Source organism: Ovis canadensis, chromosome 15, assembly GCF_042477335.2.
Source record: "Ovis canadensis isolate MfBH-ARS-UI-01 breed Bighorn chromosome 15, ARS-UI_OviCan_v2, whole genome shotgun sequence".
Lineage (NCBI taxonomy): Eukaryota > Metazoa > Chordata > Mammalia > Artiodactyla > Bovidae > Ovis > Ovis canadensis.
This window is the reverse complement of record NC_091259.1, coordinates 71,817,319-71,839,096: the sequence shown is the minus strand read 5'-3', so window position 1 is coordinate 71,839,096 and position 21,778 is coordinate 71,817,319. Positions and strand designations below refer to the sequence as shown.

Here is a 21,778-nt window from a genome sequence, read left to right as displayed (position 1 = left end):
GAGGTTCCTCCCTCTGTCCTGGGTCTGGAACATGGGGTCAGGTCTCCCAACCAGAATAAGGCAGAACCTCTGGGTCTGCTTGGGGATTCGATGGTTTGGAGATGTCTGGCTCTGTTGGGATTAAGGGACCTCTTCCGTGACCTCGCACACATGGGCTAAGGAGCTCAGCTCTGTCACTTGGGTTTGGCCCATGACACCATTGATGGTGCCACTCCAGTCTGTGCTCGTAGGTTTCTGCTTTGAAGAAACTGTCCTTCTCCCTTCCCGCTGGGTGCTGTGTGTGACCACAATAATGCTGACAAGGGGCGGATGGGTCATAACATTCATCCCTCCACGAAGCTCATCCTGGGTCCCTGCTATGCCACAGGCCGCCTCTACACTAGTCAATGGGGCTCCAGTATCTCTCCATGAAGACCATCTTCCCCATGGCTTCCCGCTCTGGGTTTGGAGGGAGGAGAGAAGCAGGGACTGCAAGGGGGCAGCTTTGCAGGGGCACAAGGAGGCACTCTTACGTGCTACCATCTGCCACCGCGGTGAGCCGGGCAGCAGTGGGGAAGGGAGCACGGGCTTCAGACAGAGACCTGAGCTCAGATCCAGCCTCCCACACAGGCCCCTCCACGGCTCAGGCTCCCTATCTGTAAAATGGGGCTGTGAGATAACACACGTGAAAGGAGCCACCTCTTCCCTTTAAAAGGACAGCTCTACCTACTTCTGCTTCTTCCGTGCCCCACAATGAATCAGCAAGGTGCGTGCTAACATTACAAATGAGGGCACAGGGCTGGGGAGCACCGAGCTGCTGAGTACCCGGGCAAGGATTCAGATCAGGTCTCTCTGACCTGAAGGCCCTCGCCCTTCACCAGCCAGGCTACAGCATTCCCAGCTGTGGCTGAGAACCAGTCCTAAAGCTCTAAGAAAACCTGGGTGGGTCCCAGCCCTGGGGACCCACCTCCTCCAGGGCTGTTCTGGCCCCACCAGCCTCTCCTCTCCCAGGACACCTTCCTCGCCTCCTGGGGAGGGCCCCTGCAGCTGAAACCTCCCTGCACCCTCCCAGGATCCCTTTCTTGCTGGCAGCTTTGCATCACAGGCACCAGCGAGGCATACGGCAGGGTCTCAAACACAGGATTAGTCCCAGCTGCCATCCTTCAGGGCACATCATCACCCGTGACCAAGCTCAGAAAGTGAAAGCACTTGCTGTCAGAAATCCAGGGTTACCCAGGGAGATGGGGGGAGCCTCCTTCCCCCTACTCTGTGGTCTGGAGGAGAACGGACAACCATCTGGCTCAGCATGGTCCTCGCTCACTGTGCCTGGAGGCAGAGGGACGGGGAGCCAGAACAGAGGGCATGGTCCTCCTGGGAATGAGGAGTTTGGGGAAGTGGGGAGGGAGGTCATGGAGACATGCAGGAGCGGAGGGAGGTCTGCTGTCTTGCCAGTGAGTTGCTGGACGAGAACATCATATAGCAGAGCACGTGGAGGGAGACAGATACAGCTAGAGAAGCAGAGTGGGTGGAGGTGGAGGGGGGCAGAAATCTGGCTTTCTGCCTCAGAACCTTGGGCATTGGGGGTGCTCAGACTCCCCAAGAAGTGCTGTCAGCAGCCCGGAGAAGCCAGACACCTGCGGAATACTGGGAATGAAGGTGGGACGCTTGTCTACACCCCAGTCCATTTGCTTGAGCTTCACACCCTGGCCCCTGCCTTCTATCTCCCCACGCCAGCCCTGCACGGTGCCCCTCTGTGGATAGAAGCATGCTCCAAAGGCTCAGGCCCTGCTGGTGTTCAGGATTCTGAGCCAGGAGGAGCGTCTGATTTGGGATGCAGCTTAGAAACATCTGGTGTCCTGTTTCTTAGCCAACGGAGCACAATTGGAGGGGAAAACTGCAATTCAAAGAGATCTCACTTTTCACTGACTGATTTTAGAACCTTCAGCCTGTCCCTTAGTCTCTGCAAAGCCTGAGGGTACGTGTTACTTGTACTTTTCACAGCCACCCTTAAGTTACGAGTGCTAGGGAGCTAATGCAGGCAGGACTTTTTTAGAGCAGGACCTGGACACCGTGAATGCTCAGTATTAGCTACTATGATGATTAGTATCGGGCAGAAGGAACAAGCGAATGCCATGACCACGTGGCAGGAGATAGAGGGGGGACCTGGGGGCGAGAGAGAGAAACTGGGTAAGAACAAGGAAATACAGTCCAGAGTGATGCCCGAGGGGGCTGGGACCTCAGGGGCCAAGGCAAGGGGAGGGCTGAGCCTATGGCCTAGAAAGCCCTGCCCCGCTGTCTGGCTCCGTGGTTTCAGGATCGACTGGTTTCCACTTGCCCTCTCCCCCCACATCCGCTCTCAGCACCTGGACTGCTCTGAGAATGCAGGTGCTAGGAAGCCCTTCCCATGCCGCTGTGAGGAGAGGCCCTCCTACCAGGAGCCAGCCCAGAGCTGTCTGGTACATGGTCCTGTGCCCCCTGCAGGGTCAGAAGTGACATGGGGCCCAGAATGCTGGTTTGATACCAAACGTAGTCCCCAGTTCCCATGGAGCTATTTTTGCCCAAAGTCTTTTTCCAGGTGGGATCCCAGAAGAAGGTACTGTGTGTCCAGCCCAGCCCTTGGGTGCCCTTATCCGTGTCTTGCTGGCCAAGAGGGTTCCTGAAAGTATGTGGACAGAACTCGGAAAAGCTGGAGTTAGCAAAGATGTGAGCCCACAGGGTTCTGGCCCACTCTACCTAAAGTCCATACCATTACCGCAGGTACTGCCCAAGGTTGGGGGCTCCACCAGCCTCTAGGGTCATCTTGGAGGTATCATCTCTACTATCTTCTAGCAGTGTGACATGTCACCCCATCTTTCTAGGCCTCCAGTTTCCTTAATGGTAAAATGGTGAAGATAATAAGATACTACTAGGATTAAATGAGTTGAGTACAGTAAAGCTGTGCCCGGTCCATAAGAATAAACGGTGGCCGTCGCCCTGCCCCCCCTCCCATTATGGTTATCAGCATTCTTAGATGACATGGTTGACATTGAGAATAGTCTCTGTTCATTGATGATGAATGTTTCTTTAGGATGAGGTTTCTTTAAAAGTGGTTCTCAAGCAGCATCAGGGTTAGTAATATGACTACAACTCATACAGTTACTACTAACTACTATTGATACTACTAAGATAACTACTGCCACTACCAATATAATTAATAATGCAACTCCTAATATTACTTCTACTTACAAACACCCCTACTGATTATAGCTAGCATTATAGAGCACATATTAAGTGACAGAAACGATACCATCTTAAGCATTTCGCTTATTAACTCATGTTTCTCGCTATACTTCTGTTGATCAGCAGGGAAGGGATATAAGAGAATTATGAAGGAGTGCCTTATGTGATTGAGTCTCTTGCGTAATAAGAGAGGCAAAAACAAGACAAGGGGGGAAAACTGAGCATGAGCCAGCAAATAGTGTTACAGGAAGCTTGATTGTCTGGTACTTCGTTAGATCAGCTCTCAGGGCCTGCCACTGGCCTGGATTCAATCCCAGCTGTGTTACTTACGAGCTGGTGGCCTCGGTCATTTAGCCTCTATGCCTCAGTTTCTTCTCAGCCCAGGACCAGGAGTGCAGACTGCCTGGAAATGTCGTGGGGATTGAGTTAGTATGTGCGAAATATTAACGTTTGGCACACAGTTTGTGTCAGTCATCATCATTTTCTTTCCCTTCTTCTTCATCATCATACTCACCATCCTGTTCCAGAGGATCTTGGAGAAGGCTGGTATCCTTGGAGGGGGGTGGGCATGTTAGAACAGACTGGGCTTCTAACTGGGCCTTAAAGACCAGCCCGCAGGACACTGGGACAGATGGGGTGTAGGCAGCAGAAGTCACGGAGGGGTTTTGTTGCTTCACAGTGTGTATTTTGTGACCGACATGCGTCTCTGTTTTTTGGCTACACGGGGCCTTCGTCGCTGTGTGCAGGCTTTCTCTAGCTGCGGCACATGGGGCCACTCTGTTGCACAGGCTTCTCATTTCAGTGGCTTCTCCGGCTGCAGCCACAGGCAGTAGGTGGGCGCGAAGGCTCAGTCACTGCAGCCCTCAGGCTCTAGAGCATGCTAGCTTCAGCAGATTTTGTGCACAGGCTTAGTCGCTCTGTGGCACATGGCATCTTTCCAGACCAGGGATCGAATCTGTGGCCCCTATATTGGCAGGTGGATTCTTAACCACCAGGACCTGGACAACCAGGGAAGTCTGGATCTACATTTTTTTCAAACACAGAATAGGGGTATGTGTGTGTTTTTAAGTCATCACTGGTTGTTGTTTGCCTAGGTAGATGCTTCTAGGTGGGACTTGAGTGGTTTTCTCGTGGAGACCTGCATTCTCAAGGGTGTGTGAGGATCAAGCCAGCCCCTCCTCCTCTAGCTACGTGATCCGAACACGTCTCCTTACCTTCTGAGCCCTGGTTTCCTCCTGTGTAGAGTGAAGATCCCAGCAGTACCTGCTTCCTGGGGGAGCCTCAAAATCCTGGGGCAGGGCTCCCAATCCCCATGACACATGAAGCCCACAGTGAGGAGAGGCCCTTCTTTGTTCCAGTCCGGATGCAGGAGGGGGCTGTTTCCCCTCGGATGAGCACTTTACATAAATAGGAGGCACCCGCAGACAGGCTGAGTGTTCAGTCTGAAGAAATGGGCTCGTTAATCTTTTGCTCAGCTTGCGAAAGTGTTTTCTTATCAAATAATAGAGATGATGGCAGTGATGGCTTTGTACTCCTGACTTGCGGTTCCCTTAAATACCATTTCAAGAAGATTTGCAATGTTAAGCTCTTTTCTTTCTACCCCCCCGCCCTTTGTGCATTAAATTTCCATCTGTTTACCCAGAATGGAAGTAAAAGAAATAAAAATAGCTATTGGGTGGATTAAGTACTTTTCTCCATGCGCTCCTCAAGCTGGTGTGTCCAGGGACCTCTGAAGCCACTTGTCTGCGGTCTGCCATGCACACAGGGAGCCATCCCTCCCACCCCTAGTCATTCCCCATCCTTCTGTCTCCTTTTTATTTTCCTCCAAGCACCCTCCTCTGTCTGAAGCTACCTTGTCTATGTATTTGCTTACTTCCTTTTCTGCCCTCTTCTCACCCCTCTAGAAGGTAAACGCCCAAAGGTCAGTGTAACCCCTGTGACTCTAGCGCATAGAACATTCCCTGGCACAGAGTAAGCAGTTAAGTATTTTGTTCAGTGAAATAGGCTATAGAGCCTAAAGGTTGGACTTATGGAGTCAGAAAGACCATCCCTGGGGTCTCTGCTCTGCTGTTGATGAGCTGTGTGACTATGGGCACATTAATTTATCAGGCCTCAGTTTCCCCAGATTTTCATGAAAAATGGCTTGATCTGCTTGCCAAGGTTTTTGTATGGATCCAATGAGGTAATCCATTGAAAGGACTTAGCACAGAGTAAGTCTTCATACATGGTAGCTGCTATTAGCTGTATAATTACTATTTTCATAAACCTGTGAAAGGACTCATAACTAAATCGTGTTTAATGCTTAAATAACCCCAAACAATGGTGATTTTAAAAATCACATCTTCTCAAAATGCTTGTTTTCTTTTCCTCTCATATATACCTCCTTCAGTCTCTGCCTTTAATTCCCTTTTAACTCCCCCTGACAGTAGCCAGTGAACCAGGCAAGTGACAAAGATGAGGTAGACCAGATGGGCCAAAGGACTAGCTCACTGAGGACTGTTTTGAACAGAAATATGTACAAACTTTGGATTTATCACAACCCACCATCCAAGAATTTCAAAGAACTCTAGAAACTGGACTTCATCCACCCATTGGTTCGCAAACCGAGCAGCAAGTCAGATGCTCCAAAGTCAGTGGTGTACTTGTGTCCCAGGCCCCTCGCTTGCTGGTTTGGTCCCAGTGCCTATGCAGGATAGGCTGCCACCGACAAGTGTTACGTGTGGAAGTGGTGTGAACTGATAGATATTTACATGGGCTACAAGCATCTGGGGGCGTCCCTGGGGACTCAGCTGATAAAGAATCTGCCTGCAATGCGGGAGACCTGGGTTCAATCCCTCGGTTGGGAAGACCCTTTGGAGAAGGGAAAGGCTAGCCACTCTAGTATTCTGGCCTGGAGAATTCCATGGACTGTATAGTCCATGGGGTCACAAAGAGTCGGACACGACTGAGCAACTTTCACTTCACAAACATCTGGACAAAACTTTTTTTTTTTATATTTACTGTTATTTTTGGCTGCATTGGGTCTCATTGCTGGGTTCAAGCTTTCTCTAGTTGCAGCAAGCCAGGGCTACTCTCTAGTTGCAGGGCACGGGCTGCTGTTTGTGGTGGTTCCTCTTGCTGCAGAGTACAGGCTCTAGGCTGTGATGGGCTTCCGTAGTTGCAGCTCACAGGCTTAGCTGCCCTATGGCATGTGGGATCTTCCAGGACCAGGGGTCAAACCTGTGTCCCCTGCATCGGCAGGCAAATTCTTAACCGCTGGACCGCCAGGGAAGTCCTGGACAGTTTTATGGCTTATAAAGCACTTTATAACCACAGCTGTCTAGCAGTTCCTCACAAGCTCTCGAGGGAAGCTCTTGAAGGAAGGCGCAGACTGAGGCCTTCTCCCGCAGCAGAGGGCAAGACGGACACCCAAAGTCACAGCTAGAAAGAGACAGCTCAGAGCTCAGACAGGGAAAGCCAATGATAAGGCTACAGTGAATTCATAGTATCACAGGCAATACCTCCCTCCCGCCTTCCAGGGGAGAGAGAACAAGACCCTGGAAGCTGGTCCCTCCATCAGCACCTCCTGTGACTTGGGCTGCCCGCTCTCAACTTCTCGGGGCCTCTTCCCCCAACAAGCTTGAGTTTGCTGGCTCTGGGTGGCCAGCACAGGTGGGCATCCATCCAGCTTTCGAGAAGGAGTGAGCCAGGGATAGGGGGCAGACAGAGGAAGTAGCAGTGCCAGATAACAGAGGCTGGAGACAGGATCCCAGCCCAGCCGTTGACAGGTGCCCCAGGGGCTGCCTGTTGCGTATGACTTCCTGTCCCATTGTTGCGCCCACCGGTCCCACCGGGAAGGAGAGGACCGGGAACTGCCAGGCCCAGGGATGTTTTTATAACATGTAGCCACAATCCCCTTTGTCGACAGCATCGCCAGGCTCCCCGAGAGAGCCTCGGTGCTGGGAAGTCCCAACTCCAGGGAATGGAGTTTGCTTTCTCAAAGAAGGCAGCTTCCGAGGCTGAGCATGGACTTTCCAGACCCCTGGGGATGGGGCAGGATAGAGCTCAGGCGATGTCTACAGTCACATGGGCGGGCTCTGGCCTGCTCCTACTTGCCTGCCAGCCAGCTCCCATACCTCCCTCCTCCCGCAAGCCCAGCGCCTCTGACGGCCGCCTCCTTAGCTGTTTTCATATTTCCGATTTGGGGACAGAAGGCTCTTAAGGGGTCCAGAGTGTTCCCTTGGGGCTTTGGGCCCCAGCCCAGCACCCCAATCCCTCCTGCCTTCAGTGCTGATGAGGCGGTGGGCACAGCAGGCCTGTGGGCGCACTGTGGTAACTCTTTTCCCCTCGTGCCTGCCTTCCAGTTCTCCGCTGGCCAGGGGCTCAGAGCGTTTCATGCATGACAGTTTGGTCTCTGGAAAGACGTAGGAGTCTTTCGCTTTAGAGCCAGACAGCTCCCCACTGGCTAGCTGTGTGACCTTGGAAATGTGTCCAAACCTCTCAAAGCCTTGGTGTTCACATTTGTAAAACGCAGACTAATAGTTATACCTCCCTTACAGGGTAGCTGTTAGAGGGTAAAGTTTGCAGAATGGCCTGATGCTTACTTGGCACATAGTAGGCCCTCAGCAAATCTTCGCAATGTGGCTCTACTGCTTTACTGCCCAGGCCAGCATCTTCCCTGAAGCTGCAGTTGGGCTGGGGGTACAGAAAGCCTGAACAAGTGCTGGGAACCTTTTTCTCTGACTGAGTTGGAGTGCACTGCCTCTACAGTACAGGTCAAATTCACTGGTAACCAGTTGGGAATGTTCCCTTTACACATGTGCTTCTCTGCCAGGCCTCAACAGACATGCCCCTACCTCCTCCTAGAAGTTTCTGGGAACTTTTTTTTTTTAAATCCTTTCATCACGTGCTCAGTTGCATCCAACTCTTTGCAACCCCGTGGACTGTAGCCGGCCAGGCTCCTCTGTCCATGGGACTTTCCAGACAAGGATACTGGAGTGAGTTGCCATTTCCTCCTCCAAGAGATCTTCCTGACCCAGGGATCGAACTCTTGTGTCTCCTGCACTACAGGTGGATTCTTTACCACTTGAGCCATTGGACTGATTGGTTGATTGACTGGTTTGGGTGTGCTGGGTCTTAGTTTCAGCACTTGTGATCTTCATTGCTGTGTGTGACATGTTTTAGCGGTGGCATGTGGGATCTTAGTTCCCTGACCAGCGACCCAACCCAGGCCCCCTGTATTGGGAGCATGGAGTCTTAACTAACCACTGGGCCACCAGGAAAGTCCCTTCTGGAAACTCTTCACCTGACTGTGTGAATGGGTCCCCTTTCTGCCTTAGACTCTGGGGTATGGGAGAAGGCAGATGCTGTGTGATGATACCCAGCTGAATCCAGACAGGAATACCTATTCAGAGACTAAATAAAAGACCCAACCCCCACCCCACTGCTCAGCAGTTATCCGCGGGATAAGTGGAGCAGGACAGCTAAGCCACAGGCTCCTCTCCAGCCTGACTTGGCCGAAGTCCATGAGTGGCGACAAGCACCGTCATCGTGTTTTGAAAGCGTTGTGTTCAAAAGAAGGAGCTTGTACTTGAGCAGGCTGGAGGCGCTTGCCGGTCTGACTTCTTTCACATGGTGAAAGAACTGTGGCTGCTTGTCAGCCATCACAGACGCTGAGCCTGGGTGATTCTGCATCTCTTACACCTTCATGCAGCAGCGAGCCCCGTGGGTGGGGTGTGGCTGGCAGGCCAAGGGAGCCACACCCTAGCAAGGTGGAGAGAGGCCTGCCTTCACCCCACTCCATTCCAGGTGCGTAGGAAGCAGCGATTCTCTGCCGGCTGGGCCAGCTGCTGGCCAGCCAGGCCACCATGCGGGAGGGCCTTGGCCTGAGAGGCCAGATAGATGCCTTGAAGCTCGCAGCACTGGGAGTCCTCTCTGCTGGGTGGGAGAGGGTAGAGGGGTGCAGTCTCCACTGGAATCTGTAACATCCGCCCACATAAGAAGCCACCTTGGAGTCAGGCCCAGTTATCAAAGATAGATGGCTGTGTCCCCTGAATCGCGGCTCACGGCCACATGGACATCTGCTGAACCACACCTGCCATTGCCTCCCTGGGACAGCTCCAGCGTCCCAGAAAAACCGCCTTAGCCCCAGTCAGCTGAGTTCCCCCAGGAAGCGGTTCCTGGGTAGAAAATTCTCCTGTGAAATGGTTATCTTTTTATCAGGGCAATATTTTCTTTCTTTTCTGAAGAGAACCATTTGTTAATACCCAAGTCAGCTCAGGCCTCTAAGCATGGAAGACGAAGTGCTTCCCCGTTTCATGAGCTCATCTGGCTGACTTAGAGCTCAGGGACCCTGCGGAGAGTGCTAGAGTAAGAGCAGACCCCTGAGAACATGTTCGCAGCTCAAGGGCTCTGCCTCCAGGAGTGAGAGGCATGCTGTGCATTTCTAAATTCAAAAGTTGAGTCTCTAACATGGGCTTCTGTCCTGAGGGATGCACAACAGCAGTCTCTGCCTTCAGAGAAATTATAGTCTGAGGACAAAGCAGCCAATGCCAGCTAGCAAAATGATTACAACTGGTGTATGTTTTGGCGCTCCCCAGGTGGTGCTATTGGTAAAGAACCTGCCTGCCAATGCAGGAGACATAAGAGATATGGGTTCGATCCCTAGGTCAGGAAGATCCCCTGGAGGAGAGAATAGCCACCCGCTCTAGTATTCTGGCCTGGAGAATCCCGTGGATAGAGGAGCCTGGCGGGCTACAGTCCATGGGGTAGCAGAGAGTCGGACACGACTGAAGCAAGTTGGTGTGCATGTGCTGTGCAGGAGCAGAATGGAGACCAGGCTCAGGGCGGGTGGGCAGAGAGGGCCTCCCACTGCTGCAGGGACCCATGAGCCAGGCAAGGTGCTTTACCCAAGTGCTAAATGCTAGGGTGACCGGGTGTTTGTGTTTGCCTGAGACACTTGTCTCTTATGCCTGCTGTCCCAGTGTTGTTGGCAGGAGCACTCCTCTTCCTTCTCAAATGTGGTCCAGCTTAGTGACAGATTACACGGTTAATCTGTGCTTAATACTCATCATTCCCAAGATGAAAGCGGTGGCGTAGGGTCCAGAAAATGGGAAGCCAGAGTCAACTTACTAAGCTAGGTGGCAGTGGAGTATACTATTTGGGAGCTTGGATCTTGGGGGTACCCTGCCTGGTACTGCCTCCCTGCTCTGCCACTTACTAGGTGTGTGACCTAGAGCAAGTTGCTTGACTTCTACAGGCCTCAGTTTCCCCATGTATAAAGTGGGGACAATAATAATACCTTTTTCCTAAAGTAGCAATGAGGATGAGATGAGTCAATAGATATAAAGGGCTTAAAACAGTGCCAGGTGCTTAGCAGATGCTCTGTACACACTAACTGTTTGTGTTTCCTGAGTAATCCTGGCTGCCTGAGGAGCTGGGCCAGCATACCCCAGGATACCCCTATTGCTACACTATTGGCCTCCCATCCATAGCTCATGTTGAGGTTCCCTGATGGGCAACCAATAGGAAGAGGTAGGGAAGTCGTTCACAGCTAATCACGACTAGGTTGTAATCTAAATTTATATCCATATGCATATCTGAGCAAGTAGAGGTTTTTCTGGTGCCTCTAATCTGTACCAGATGGGTTTTAATAAGAAAAGCATATTTCCCCGAAGAAAGCCCTAAGCCCTGCCTCTCACAGAAGTCACCTGACCCCAGGTGGAGATTCTGCTAGGGGTCAGCTGCTGGGTCCGAGGCCAAGGGGCTGTTGGGGGGAGATAGTCCTCAGAGTCAGAAGAGAGATGCCTGCTCAGCTCTGACTCCAAGCTGAGCCAAACCACTCTGGTTTACCAAGCCATTCTAGAAAAATAATTAGTCCAAGATGTGAGCCAGACTAGAATCGCGTCCTTTGTGCTGAGAGTGGAATCTGACTTCATTTGGGACAATGTTGGTTTCATTCTCCATGGATGTTTTGGCTTGGTGTTAGGCCACCGCAGCCCTCCGGAAATCTTGGGGGATCTGGGGGTGAGGGCCTCAGAGTTGGCAAAGCAGAGCCAACCTTGACTTTCCCAGAGCAGTCTCTGCTTGAAGAGCTGGCACTTGATTGGGAAAAGGTTGGCATCTTTGCGGGTTCCTGAGGTGCCACTTACCAGGCCCAATCCAGGAAGCATGGCAGGGTGGGGTGTGGAGGCAGTGTGCTTCTGAACAAGGTCCTGAAGAGAGAAGGATTGGAGGGAAGGTCACCCCATTCCACCCTAGGGCTCAGCAGTGACCCTCACTGAAGGCAGGGCAAAGTCAGTGCAAGAATTTAGGGCTGAGGGTGGGAGATCTTCTGGCCAGCCCCTCACTCGACCATCATCTGTGTGGCTGGTCCTTGAGAGATTCCTTTCCTAGACTAAGGATCCTTACCTCAGGGTGGGCTGAGCTTAGATGGTGGTGAAGACATCTCCTTACGGAGATAGCCTAAGGCATCATGGGCCTCCCCAAACCCTCCCAGCCCCAGGAGCCAGGCCTGTGCCCCAAGGCCCCCCTCTGCTCCCAGTCAACAGTGGAAGTTAAGAAACCATGGCCCAGGTTTCCCAGGGCTGAGCTCAGGCCGGGTGTCGAGGGCCTACCCAGCCAGTGGGCACCTCCCAGACCCGCCTGCCTGAATACTTAAACCCCGTCCTCATGTGTGGGCACAGAGGGGACATAGCTACTGGCCCCAGACTTGGCCTGCCCAGTGGGGACAGAGGCACAAGGTCTTATCATGCCTAGGCCTCCAGTTCTGCCAACCTGACTCTCTCCCCAAGGCCCCTGCCCACCTCAAGGAAGAACAGAGCCTGCTTTGAGCTGGAAATCGGAGGCGTTTCCTGTTTCATGTTGTTAAGACACCGCTTATGGGACTGTAATCCCAATAAATCATACGCTTGCTAAGTGGGACAGGGTTTGTTTTTTGTTTTTTTTTCCCAGGCTGCAGGGACCTCTTAAAACCAAGGCCTTAAGAAGTTTCTTCTCTTTCATTTCTTTTTTAATGGGAAAAAATGGCTTTTGCAGGCCTGGTCCTGGTGAGGGGCCTTGTGAGCCTGTTGGCTTGATATACTCAGGCTCAAATGTTTGATTAAAGAGGGAGAAGAGAAACTGAGTCACAACGCTTAGAGCTGGTCTCCCTGTTGCTGCTGACAGGTTCTGTGACCTTAGGCGAAACACTGGGCCTCCCGGGGCCTCTGTTTCCTCCTCCTCACCCCACTTCCTGTTAAAGGCCCACTTTCTTTGCTATATTTTATGAGTTCTCCTCATGATGTGAATTGCTATTTTATGCACACAAAGAGAAATGCTTGGAGTTGGTGACCCTTTTAAGTGGCCTTGTTTGTCACAGTAGCAGCCCGACCGGATGTGTTTGCAAGCGTATGTGTGGTGTTTCTGAGGTTAGGCCGCCAGCAGCCCTCGAGGACTGCAGGTCCCTCACAGTATCCCGTGCCTACCCCCTCATGCCCTCGCTTGTTCATGACCCCGAAGCTCCTGGGTCTGTGTTGTCCTTGCCCCTTCCCCCGTCTAGGATTCTTGACGGCCAAGGCCCTGCACCGCCAGAAATAGTCTCCAGATCACACTCGACATAGTGGTTGCGTTTGTTGCTCTGTTTTATGAGCTGGGGTGGAGTGGGTGGTGGGCAGCTCACTGGCAGGCTTTTGCAAGCTTTGCATGTTTATACTTGCAGGAAGGTTGGGGGATGTGGAGAGGGAATTGGCTGGGCTTGATGAAGGCTGGAGCTGAGGCATTTAATAGATTCTTGTAGCCTTTGCTGCTATTATGTATTTTCTCTATCAACAGACACTAAAATGATAGTAACGGCTAACCTTTACCAAGAATTTACCATGTGCTAAGCACTTTATGTACATACTTCTGGCTGTCTTATGAGGTGGCCCTATTATTGATACCCATTTTGTTGATGGGACAGCTGAGTCTAGAGAGAGAAGATAACTTGCACAGGATTATAATTTAATTCATCAAGAGTGCAATGGATTGCAACCTAGGGCAGTCTCCCTCAAGAGCCCGTGTACTTGATCTCTGTACAGAAGGTACAGCTTTTATCTTATGGAGGCTGTGAAATAACAGCAAAAGGGTTTCTCATGATGGTAAGTGTCTAGAAACCACCAACCTAACCCCATCTTTAAAAGAAAAACAGGCCCAAAGAAGGTAATGATATGCCCAAGGTTATAGACTCAATTCAGTGGCTTCTAGAAACTAGGGTTTTCTCCCAGTGAAGATTCGGTGTAGAATCCTCAGATCCTTAAGCCAGGAGTGTGCATGTACACCACACACCATTCTAGAATTGGACTGGGGTGGGATGCCAGCCCCATGCCTGAAAGCAGCCTTGCCCCAGTAAAGGCAGCAGTTCTCAAAGTGTGGTCTGGGGACCCTCTGGGTCCCAGAGACTTCTCTGGAGGCCCCAGGGTCAGCATTATTTTCATAACAATGAGATGTTATTTGCCTTTTCACTCATTTTCTCACAAGTCCCTGGGGAGTTTTTCAGAGACTGTGACATACAAGCACTGTATCACTCTGATGGCTGACAGAATGTGTATTCAGAGGTTTGAAGTTCTCTGTTTTAATTTCGGATACAGTAATTAGCGATAGAACAACACACATAAACCAAAGCTCTTTGAGGGCATGAATAATCTGTAAGAGTACAAAGGGGATCCTGAGACCAAAGCACTTGAGAACCACTAGTCCAAGGTGCCAGGCCCAGCACAGGGGACAGTCAGTGGCTTGCGGCCAACCGCAGCCTGGCGAAAAGGCAAAAAGAGAAAAGCAGGCCTTTTGCTCTGGAAGGGAACCAGAGAGCCCCTGGGGACGGTGCATAGCCAATCATTCCCAGCCTTGCTCCTCTGGAGTCCTTTCACCCTGTGTCAGATCACAGCCGTGGCCAGTACAGATGGGAGTTTTTATAGGGATTTTCCAGAATGTCCAGTAATGAAGGCCAGCTTCTCAGCATGCCCAATGGGCTAGATGAAATAACCTGAAAGGAAATAGTAGCCTGGAACCCACAGGCCAAGGGAAGGATGTTATTGAGAAAGTCCATGAATTGCTCATCATTTTGCTTTCCTATGGGCCACAGGTCAACTGGTGGGTAGGCCAAGGAGAAAGGCCTGAAAGGATCATTTGGGGGCCTGCAGTGGCCTTGGATGTGGACAAGTGGGCACCAGTCAGAGGCATAGTGATAGCTTTAACCCTGGAGTATTTTTGTATGTTGAGAATATTAATCAGTGTGCAATTCAGAGAACAGAAACCACCCTAGGTGTTTTCAACAAGAAGGGATTCAATGTAGGGAATTATGTGCCAAAAGAATCATCGTGTGGGCTCAAGGAGCAGGTCTAAGGCTGAACCTCCAGGAATGACTCCAACCAAGAACAATACAAAACTTGCTATTGGAGGGTTTCTCCCTCTGAGATGACCCCAGAAACTGTAATTCAAGATTGAAGCTGGAGTCAAGAAGGTTTGGCTGTTGCCTTCAGTAGCAGTACTGCTGTCTCTGAAGCACTCAGGAAGTCAGGAAATGGACGCTGGAATGCTCTACAAGGGGAAAAAAATCATGTTTTATGATTTGGTCTGCTGGTAGAACCAAGCAAAGAAGACACAAAGGGGACCTCCGCCTCACGTCCATTTATCAGATCTCATGCAGCTATGTCTTAATGGTGAAGTCTAATTACAAAGGAGTCTGCGAAATGTAGTTTTCAGTTTTCCACATCTCCAGCTAAGTTGGTAAATTGGAGGCTTAATGAACCAGTCCCCAGTATCTGCCCACCAGTTACCAATACTCTATCTTTTCACGTGCCGAGTTGTAAGAGGCACAAGCCTGGGGAATGCATCATGACACCATCTAATTAGACTTCATGGTTTCCTGACTTCCCTCTCGGATTTCCCGTAGGGCAGCTGGGAGATGCTGCTCAGAGCGTTTGTGGCCACACTTGGCTCTTTGTCTTGGCTGTTGGCCACAATAGGGAAGAATGGCTGGCACATCCGTGAACTATCTTTTTGCTTACCCTTCAGTCTCCAGTGCTGGTGGATTACATAAAGCCTTCCCCTTGAATCAGAAGGACTGATATGTAGACGTATGTCTCTAAGCTTACCTTGCAGCACTGTGGTATAAGAACTGTAAAATTCCAAAATATTTGGGGGGAATTCAAATGGGCGTTCACAACCAAGGAAGATCTTATAAACAGGAGGGTAATTCACAAATGAATTGTGGTTCCTTCCTGGATTCTACAAGCTCCCCATTAAGGGTCCTGGCTTCCCACTCTTAACTAGTCTACGTTGTGCCCTTGAAAAGTACATTTTTTTTTTTTTTCTGGGCAGAAAGAGGGCTTGGTCCAGAACTGAAAACTCGGATGTATTCTGCCACATTCCTGATGCTTAGCCATCCTTTCAGTATTCAACTTAACTGAGGATCTGTTGTTTCCAGGCCCTATGCCTGGTATACTTTGGAGAGGGATGGTAGAGGCATCATTCTTGTCTAAAGAGAAATAGTCTAGTCATGAACATAAGACATATTTATTCTCAAATAGAGTTCTAAGGGATCTTGGAGAAGGAAGAGTATTTTCATTGGAGAAGGGATGTGGGAAGGCCTCTAGAAAGAAGTGGCATTGGAACCAGTCCTTGAAGGATAAAGAGGATCTGGATGAGCAGAGATGAGAGCTGGTTCATTCTTTCGAGGAGATGGGGACAGCCAGGGTGGGCTTGAGAACCATGAATGCCTGATGGTCTGGTGTGTCCTGATGAGAGGTTTGAGCCAGGGCTGGAAAGGAAGTTGGGGTGATGTTCTAAGCGTCCCTGAAGGCCAGGGCTGCAAGCCTTCCCCAGCCTTTGGCCACCTTGTCATCATAGCAGTTGGTACAGTTAACACGCTTTGGGCTTCCCTGGTGGCTCAGACGGAATCCGCCCATAATGTGGAGACCTGGGTCCGATCGCTGGGTTGGGAAGATTCCCTGGAGGAGGGCATGGCAGTCCACTCCAGTATTCTTGCCTGGAGAATCCCCATGGACAGAGGAGCCTGCTTGGCTATAGTCCCTGGGGTCACAAAGAGCTGGACACGACTGAGTGACGAACCACACAGTGCACCAGTGAAATGATTCAAATCTAGGTGTATTTTCAGAACGCCAGAACCAGGACATCAAAATAACTTCCAAATGAGCCACTTTTACAAACCCCATCTGATTATCTTATTAAATAAATAAATAAATAAAAGGCATCCTTTGCCCCCAAGGAGAGAAGCTTTGAAAACTTTGAAGATGACCTGAGCTTTTGGAAACCTTAGAGAAGTCTCGTGAGGACATTCCCCGCAGGTTGTTTACTCAGAAGCTGAGGAGAAAGGATGGAGGTCTTCCTCCTGGACAGAGTACCTCTCTGCCTGTCTGAGGAAAAGATGGTAACAGCAGGAACCTAACGCATGAGGAGCCCAGGGTATCAGAGGAAGTTGGGGGGGTGTGGATGGGGGCTGCAGGCATGAAGCCAAGACCAGCTATCAGGGTCCCTCTGCAACGTGAGGTCTGCTAGGCTGTGGAGCATTCTGAGGTCTCACTGTTGGAGACCAGAACAGGCAGAGGACAGACAGACAGGAGTCCAGCTTGGTGGGGAGGGCAGGGACCAGCTCTGAGTGGCAGAGCCACCATATTGCTCCACCAGGGGGCAGTAGTCACCTTCCTGTGAATGGCGCCCCCTGGTGGCCCACAAAACACCCGCGGCAGGTGCCCCCTGAGTTTGTAGTTCCGAAGCCTTGCTGAGCTGCCTCTCCCGGCCGCGGAGCTGCCTCACACCATGGCCATGGTGTGACATAGGCCCCGGGGCTCCCTCCCTGGAGGACCTGGAGCACCACGGGGCCGCCCAGCCTGCCACAGGAAGTGACTAGATCCACCTCAGCCCGGGGGTCAGCTGAGGGAGCGGCTGTCAGCCATGCATGTAGTGTGATATGCGTCATCTCACTTGGCCTTCCAGTAGTCCTGAGAGGTGGGGATCACCTCGTCTCACAAGTAAAGAAGGAAACCGCCTCGGGGTGTTGTCTGTGGTGATGAAGGGGCTCAGCAGCACACCAGGGTCTGTGGGACTCTTTCCTCTGCCCCCGAGCACCCTGGAGGGCCCGCCTGAATTCTGTGGAGGGGGCAAGAGTCCCCAGTTCCTCTTGGGCCACCTGAGGCCCTCAGGCTCTGCTCGAGGCCCATGACAGGAATTCCTTCCAAGCCCTGACAGAGATCCTGTGGAAGGGGACAGATCGGGGTCTCCCTGAGGAGGAAGGTCGGGTCCCCTCCACACCTCATGACTCTCCCCTCACAGAGGTCTATGGGAGGTGGGCCCAGCCTCCGTGGCTGTCCTGAGAAGGGGTGCTCAAGGGGGCGCCTGCCCAGGCCTGACCTTCTCTCTCTCTCTGCCTCATCCCGCCCCCCAGGCCCTTCATGCTGCTGCCACCGCTGATGGAGTGGATGCGTGTGGGCATCACGTACGCGGAGCACCGCCGCAGCCTCACCGTGGACAGCGGCGACATCCGGCAGGCGGCCCGGCTGCTGCTGCCCGGCCTGGACTGCGAGCCCCGGCAGCTCAAGTATGGAACTGGGCAGGAGTGAGGCGGGGAGGGCCGGGGTAAACCCGCTGCTCCCTCACTCTCCTGGATCGGGAGGGGGCCGAAAGCAGGGGCTGCAGCCCTCTCATTGGATCTGCTCTAAGGCGCTCTCTTTGTGAGCCCACCTGTTAGAACTGATCTGTTCTGGACCTGGGCTGCTCTCCAGTGTGTCCTCAGCAGCCACGGGTCTGGCACAGAGCAGACTCCCATTTGCATGTTGGGTGAGAGAGTGCTCACAGTGGGGCTGTTGGGGTACACAACAGAGTGGGCCCTCCTCCCTGCGGTTGCCACCACTTTCTGGAGCACTTCCTAGGTGCAGGCCGGTGCTGAGTTCTCCTATTTTATGTGCATTTTCTCAGTCCTTTGACAACCTCAGAGAAGAAGGGGCTTTAATGCCCATTTTACAGATGGAGAAACTGAGAATCAGGAGGAGCAGTAACTTGCCCACAGATGCTCTGCTAGCAAGCTGACCATGCCTCAGTTTGAAGCCAGGCCTGTGTGGCCCCAAGCCTGAGTCCTTAGTTTCCTTCCCAGTGTGCCTCTGTTGTGTTGGACTGGCCTCTTGAAGTTGTTCCAGAGGGACGGTCCCCTGGCCATCCTTGACCTGGGAGAGCCTCGCTTTGCCCTCCCCTTCTCTGTCTCCATTGTAAATGCCACGACCTTGTCCTGTGACACATGTTTTCTACTCTGTGGCCCAATCAAGGCTCCAGGCAAAAGCCACCTATTGAAAGCCCATGGTACACCCTCTGCAGACCATGGCCGTCCTTGGTAGGATGGCTTGGCTGCACCTGGGAGTCTGGTCCACTCTCTGCCACCCCTTTGGTGCTTCTGGGCCTCACCAGGAAGCATGGAGGGGAGAGGATGGGGCATCGAGGACTGGAACTTGGCCTCAATGACCATTCTTGAGAATGAGTACAGCCTACTCCGTGCAAAAAAAATACACAACCGAGTACTGTGTGTGGCCCAAGCCCCAACCAGAGCTTCTTCCTCCTCAGAAAGTCCCCTGAGAGATCATTTTGTGGGGTATTTCATTTCTGATCGTTGACAGCTCCTAAGAGCTCAGAGCACTTCTTTAGCGAGTTTATAGAAAGCTGAAGCGTGTGCTCTTCCTGTCACTGAGCATGACAAAGCCAGTCACAGCCGATTAGATGGTAATTCCCTGTCCTCCCCGTCCACGCCATCCTCACGCTGCACATCGGCCTAGCACAACGTTGTCACTTCTCGTAGCGAGGTCGTGTCTTAGCAGAAACAGCCAGGCTTAAACACCTGGTCTCCTCTGCGCAGACCCGAATGCTGTTTCAGTTCCTTCCGGAGGCTGGATGCCCGAGCGGCTACTGAAAAATTCAACCAGGACCTGGGCTTCCGCATGCTCAATTGCGGAAGGACCGACCTCATCAGCCAGGCGATCGAAGCCCTGGGCCCCGACGGGGTGAACACCATGGATGACCAGGTGCGTTCCGGGTGCTCCGCCAGGCAGGCTCAGGACCAGAGTCCGCAGCGATGAGCGACTGCGGTAACTGGTGGTTCAGTCTGTTCCGTCCCAGACCTGAGACCCACCCACTCGGCTGTGTTTCTAAGAAGCGGGTTACTCCCGAATCGCACTCTGCTGCCTACGTAGATGGCCAACTCAGAGACTTCCCAGGCACCTTGGAAATTGTTTGTAATGGGCATTCGGCTTCCCCTCACTGGAAGGCTGGAGGCTGTCCCAGATGGTGCAGGGCTGGGAGAACATCCAGAGAAATCAGCTTGATAGTGAGCTAGGGATAATTATCACTGAGACTTGTACTAGGGCATCCTGTGTGCCACGCTCCAGTAGAAATCCTTGCCTTCATGAGTTAACATGCTAGAGGAGGAGGCGGATACTAAGAAACACAAAGTCGTGAAATGCAGAGTTATGTTAGTGAAAAGTGCTGATGCGTTAAATGAAGCCAGAAAAGGGGACAGGAAGTGTTGGAGGCGATGGAGGAATTTTAGGCAGACTTTGACTGGAGTTTTTTGACCTGCTTTCTTTTTTGTTTTTGCTGTGAATAACTGGCATTTATACAGTACTTCCTGTGTTCCAGGCACTGTTCTAAGCACTTTGCACAGATTAACTCATTTAATCTTGACCACAGCCCTGTGATGTAGGATTCATCCCCACTTTATAGAGAGAGAGACTGGGGTACAGAGCTCACACAACTAATGAGGAGCAGAGCTGGGATTAGAAGAACCCAAGCAGGCCAACCCCAGGCCCTTCCCCACCTGTGGGAGATGCAATTTTTATTTGATGCGGTTGCGTGAACTTCCCCGGGGTAATGGCACTGTAGTTTGGAAGTCCACACAGAAGCTTGGGGAAAGTTAAATGGCAGCTGAGAGGTCACGTAGCACTCTCAGATGAGATGGTGACATGGCAGAGGCTGTGATGAGGTGCCTGGTGAACCCAAGCCACAGTGGATTTTGGCAAGTCAGGCAGGAGCAGTCAGGGAAGGATTCTTCCCGAGTCACGCTGGAGGGAGAGGGTGGGGGGTGGATGCAGCAGAGAGGAGTGGGCGAAGGCATCCCGGGGAAGGGAGATGCTGGGGGCCAGAGCATCGGGGCGGGACAGTCAGGCACGTGCTGGGATGGGAAACCACGAAGCTGAGGGAGTTGCTGCAGGAGGGCTCCGGGAGGTGACGGGCTGGGTGTCGCATCTCCCCAGGGTGCCTGTGTCGACGCGAGCTCCTGGGCTTTCATCCTGGGGGAGATGTCTTCCTCCTCCAGCGGCGGGGTGGGGAAGCCCATGGCCGCCAGCCTCACAGGGCTGGAGATTAGTCTTCCCAGAATAGCGGTGGCAGCTCGGACAAGCTGCTTTACCCCTTGAGCCTGTCTCCTCGCCTCCAACTTGTGGGATAGCAGTGCCTGCCCCCTAGACTTCTTCATCACACCTAGTAATTGCTCCTTGAAGGTGCCTCCATGTCTATTGATGTCGATAGGATGATTATCCCTGAAATCTGTTCATCAGTGTCTCTTGATTTAACCTCTTTAGGGGGAGGGACCAACATGCAAAAAAAAGTAGTTTCTCCTTATAGGACGTGTCGACAGCTTATAGTCTGAATCACATACAGACGTGTAGAGAAAAAAGAAGTCAAGCTTGTGCCGAGGGGAATAAAACAAAGTCAGGTTTTCACTCGGTGGCTTTTCTCTCAATGCCCTAGTCCTGTTTGTTCCCTCAGCCTCGGTGTTTGTAGAATGATCTGTGGGGTAGATAGACCTCTCAGCCATGATTAATCTCGGGCCATTTCTTTATCTCTGGGCGCTAGGCAAGGATTTATGAGGTAAGGAGATCCTGTCTACACAAAAATAACCTAATAAATAACATCGCGGGGCTCCAGACAAACGCTTGCCAGCATCCAGCTGTGGAATAGTGCTTTCCACTGCGGCCTTTGCTGTTACTGGCTACAGAGGAGATTCCCGGCCAGGGGGTGGCTCCGTTAACCGCCCACCTAAATTCGAGTAGGGATTGGGCCTCAGCTTTCAGAAAAGCTCAGAACTGCTCGCAGCACGAGATGTTCACGTCAACCTCTCCACCCTGTGTGAGATGCCTCGGGGAGAAGAGCTTCTCGGCTCACGCAGGCCTGGGTTCCGTCTGAGTCCATCCTCTTACATATTGTGTGACTGTGGGGCAAGTCAGTCCCCATCTCCACTCCTCATCTGTGAGGGGGGATAATAGCAGAGCCTCCCCAATAAGGATGGCATGGTCACGAAACGAGATGATGCATGTAAAGCTCTTCACACGGTGATTTACCAGCGCAGGGCCTGGGGTGGACTTGGACGTGTCAGTGTAGCTTGGCAGCCGTGATGGTGGTGTTGTGTTACTTTAATTAGTTAGCTCATCCTTAGTTAGCTGGGCCAAGCACTTAATACATAGTAACTCATACTCTTTACAGCAACCCAGTGAGGTAGATACTGTTGTTATTCCCATTTTAAAGATAAAGTAACTGAGGCACAGAGGAGTACAAGTAACTTGTACAAAGTTTACAGCAGGGGTTGCCT

The 21,778-nt window shown here is 51.9% G+C and overlaps 1 protein-coding gene across 2 annotated transcripts in view; it reads left to right on the top strand.

Moving 5' to 3' along the window:
- ABTB2 (ankyrin repeat and BTB domain containing 2) overlaps positions 1–21,778 on the top strand; it is a 186,515-nt gene that overhangs the window by 146,650 nt on the left and 18,087 nt on the right. For both annotated transcript variants that reach the window (XM_069554715.1, XM_069554716.1), the window contains exons 4-5: positions 17,597–17,749; positions 19,052–19,217. In XM_069554715.1, the coding sequence (XP_069410816.1) occupies positions 17,597–17,749; positions 19,052–19,217 (319 nt within the window). The remainder of the gene's footprint in view (positions 1–17,596; positions 17,750–19,051; positions 19,218–21,778) is intronic.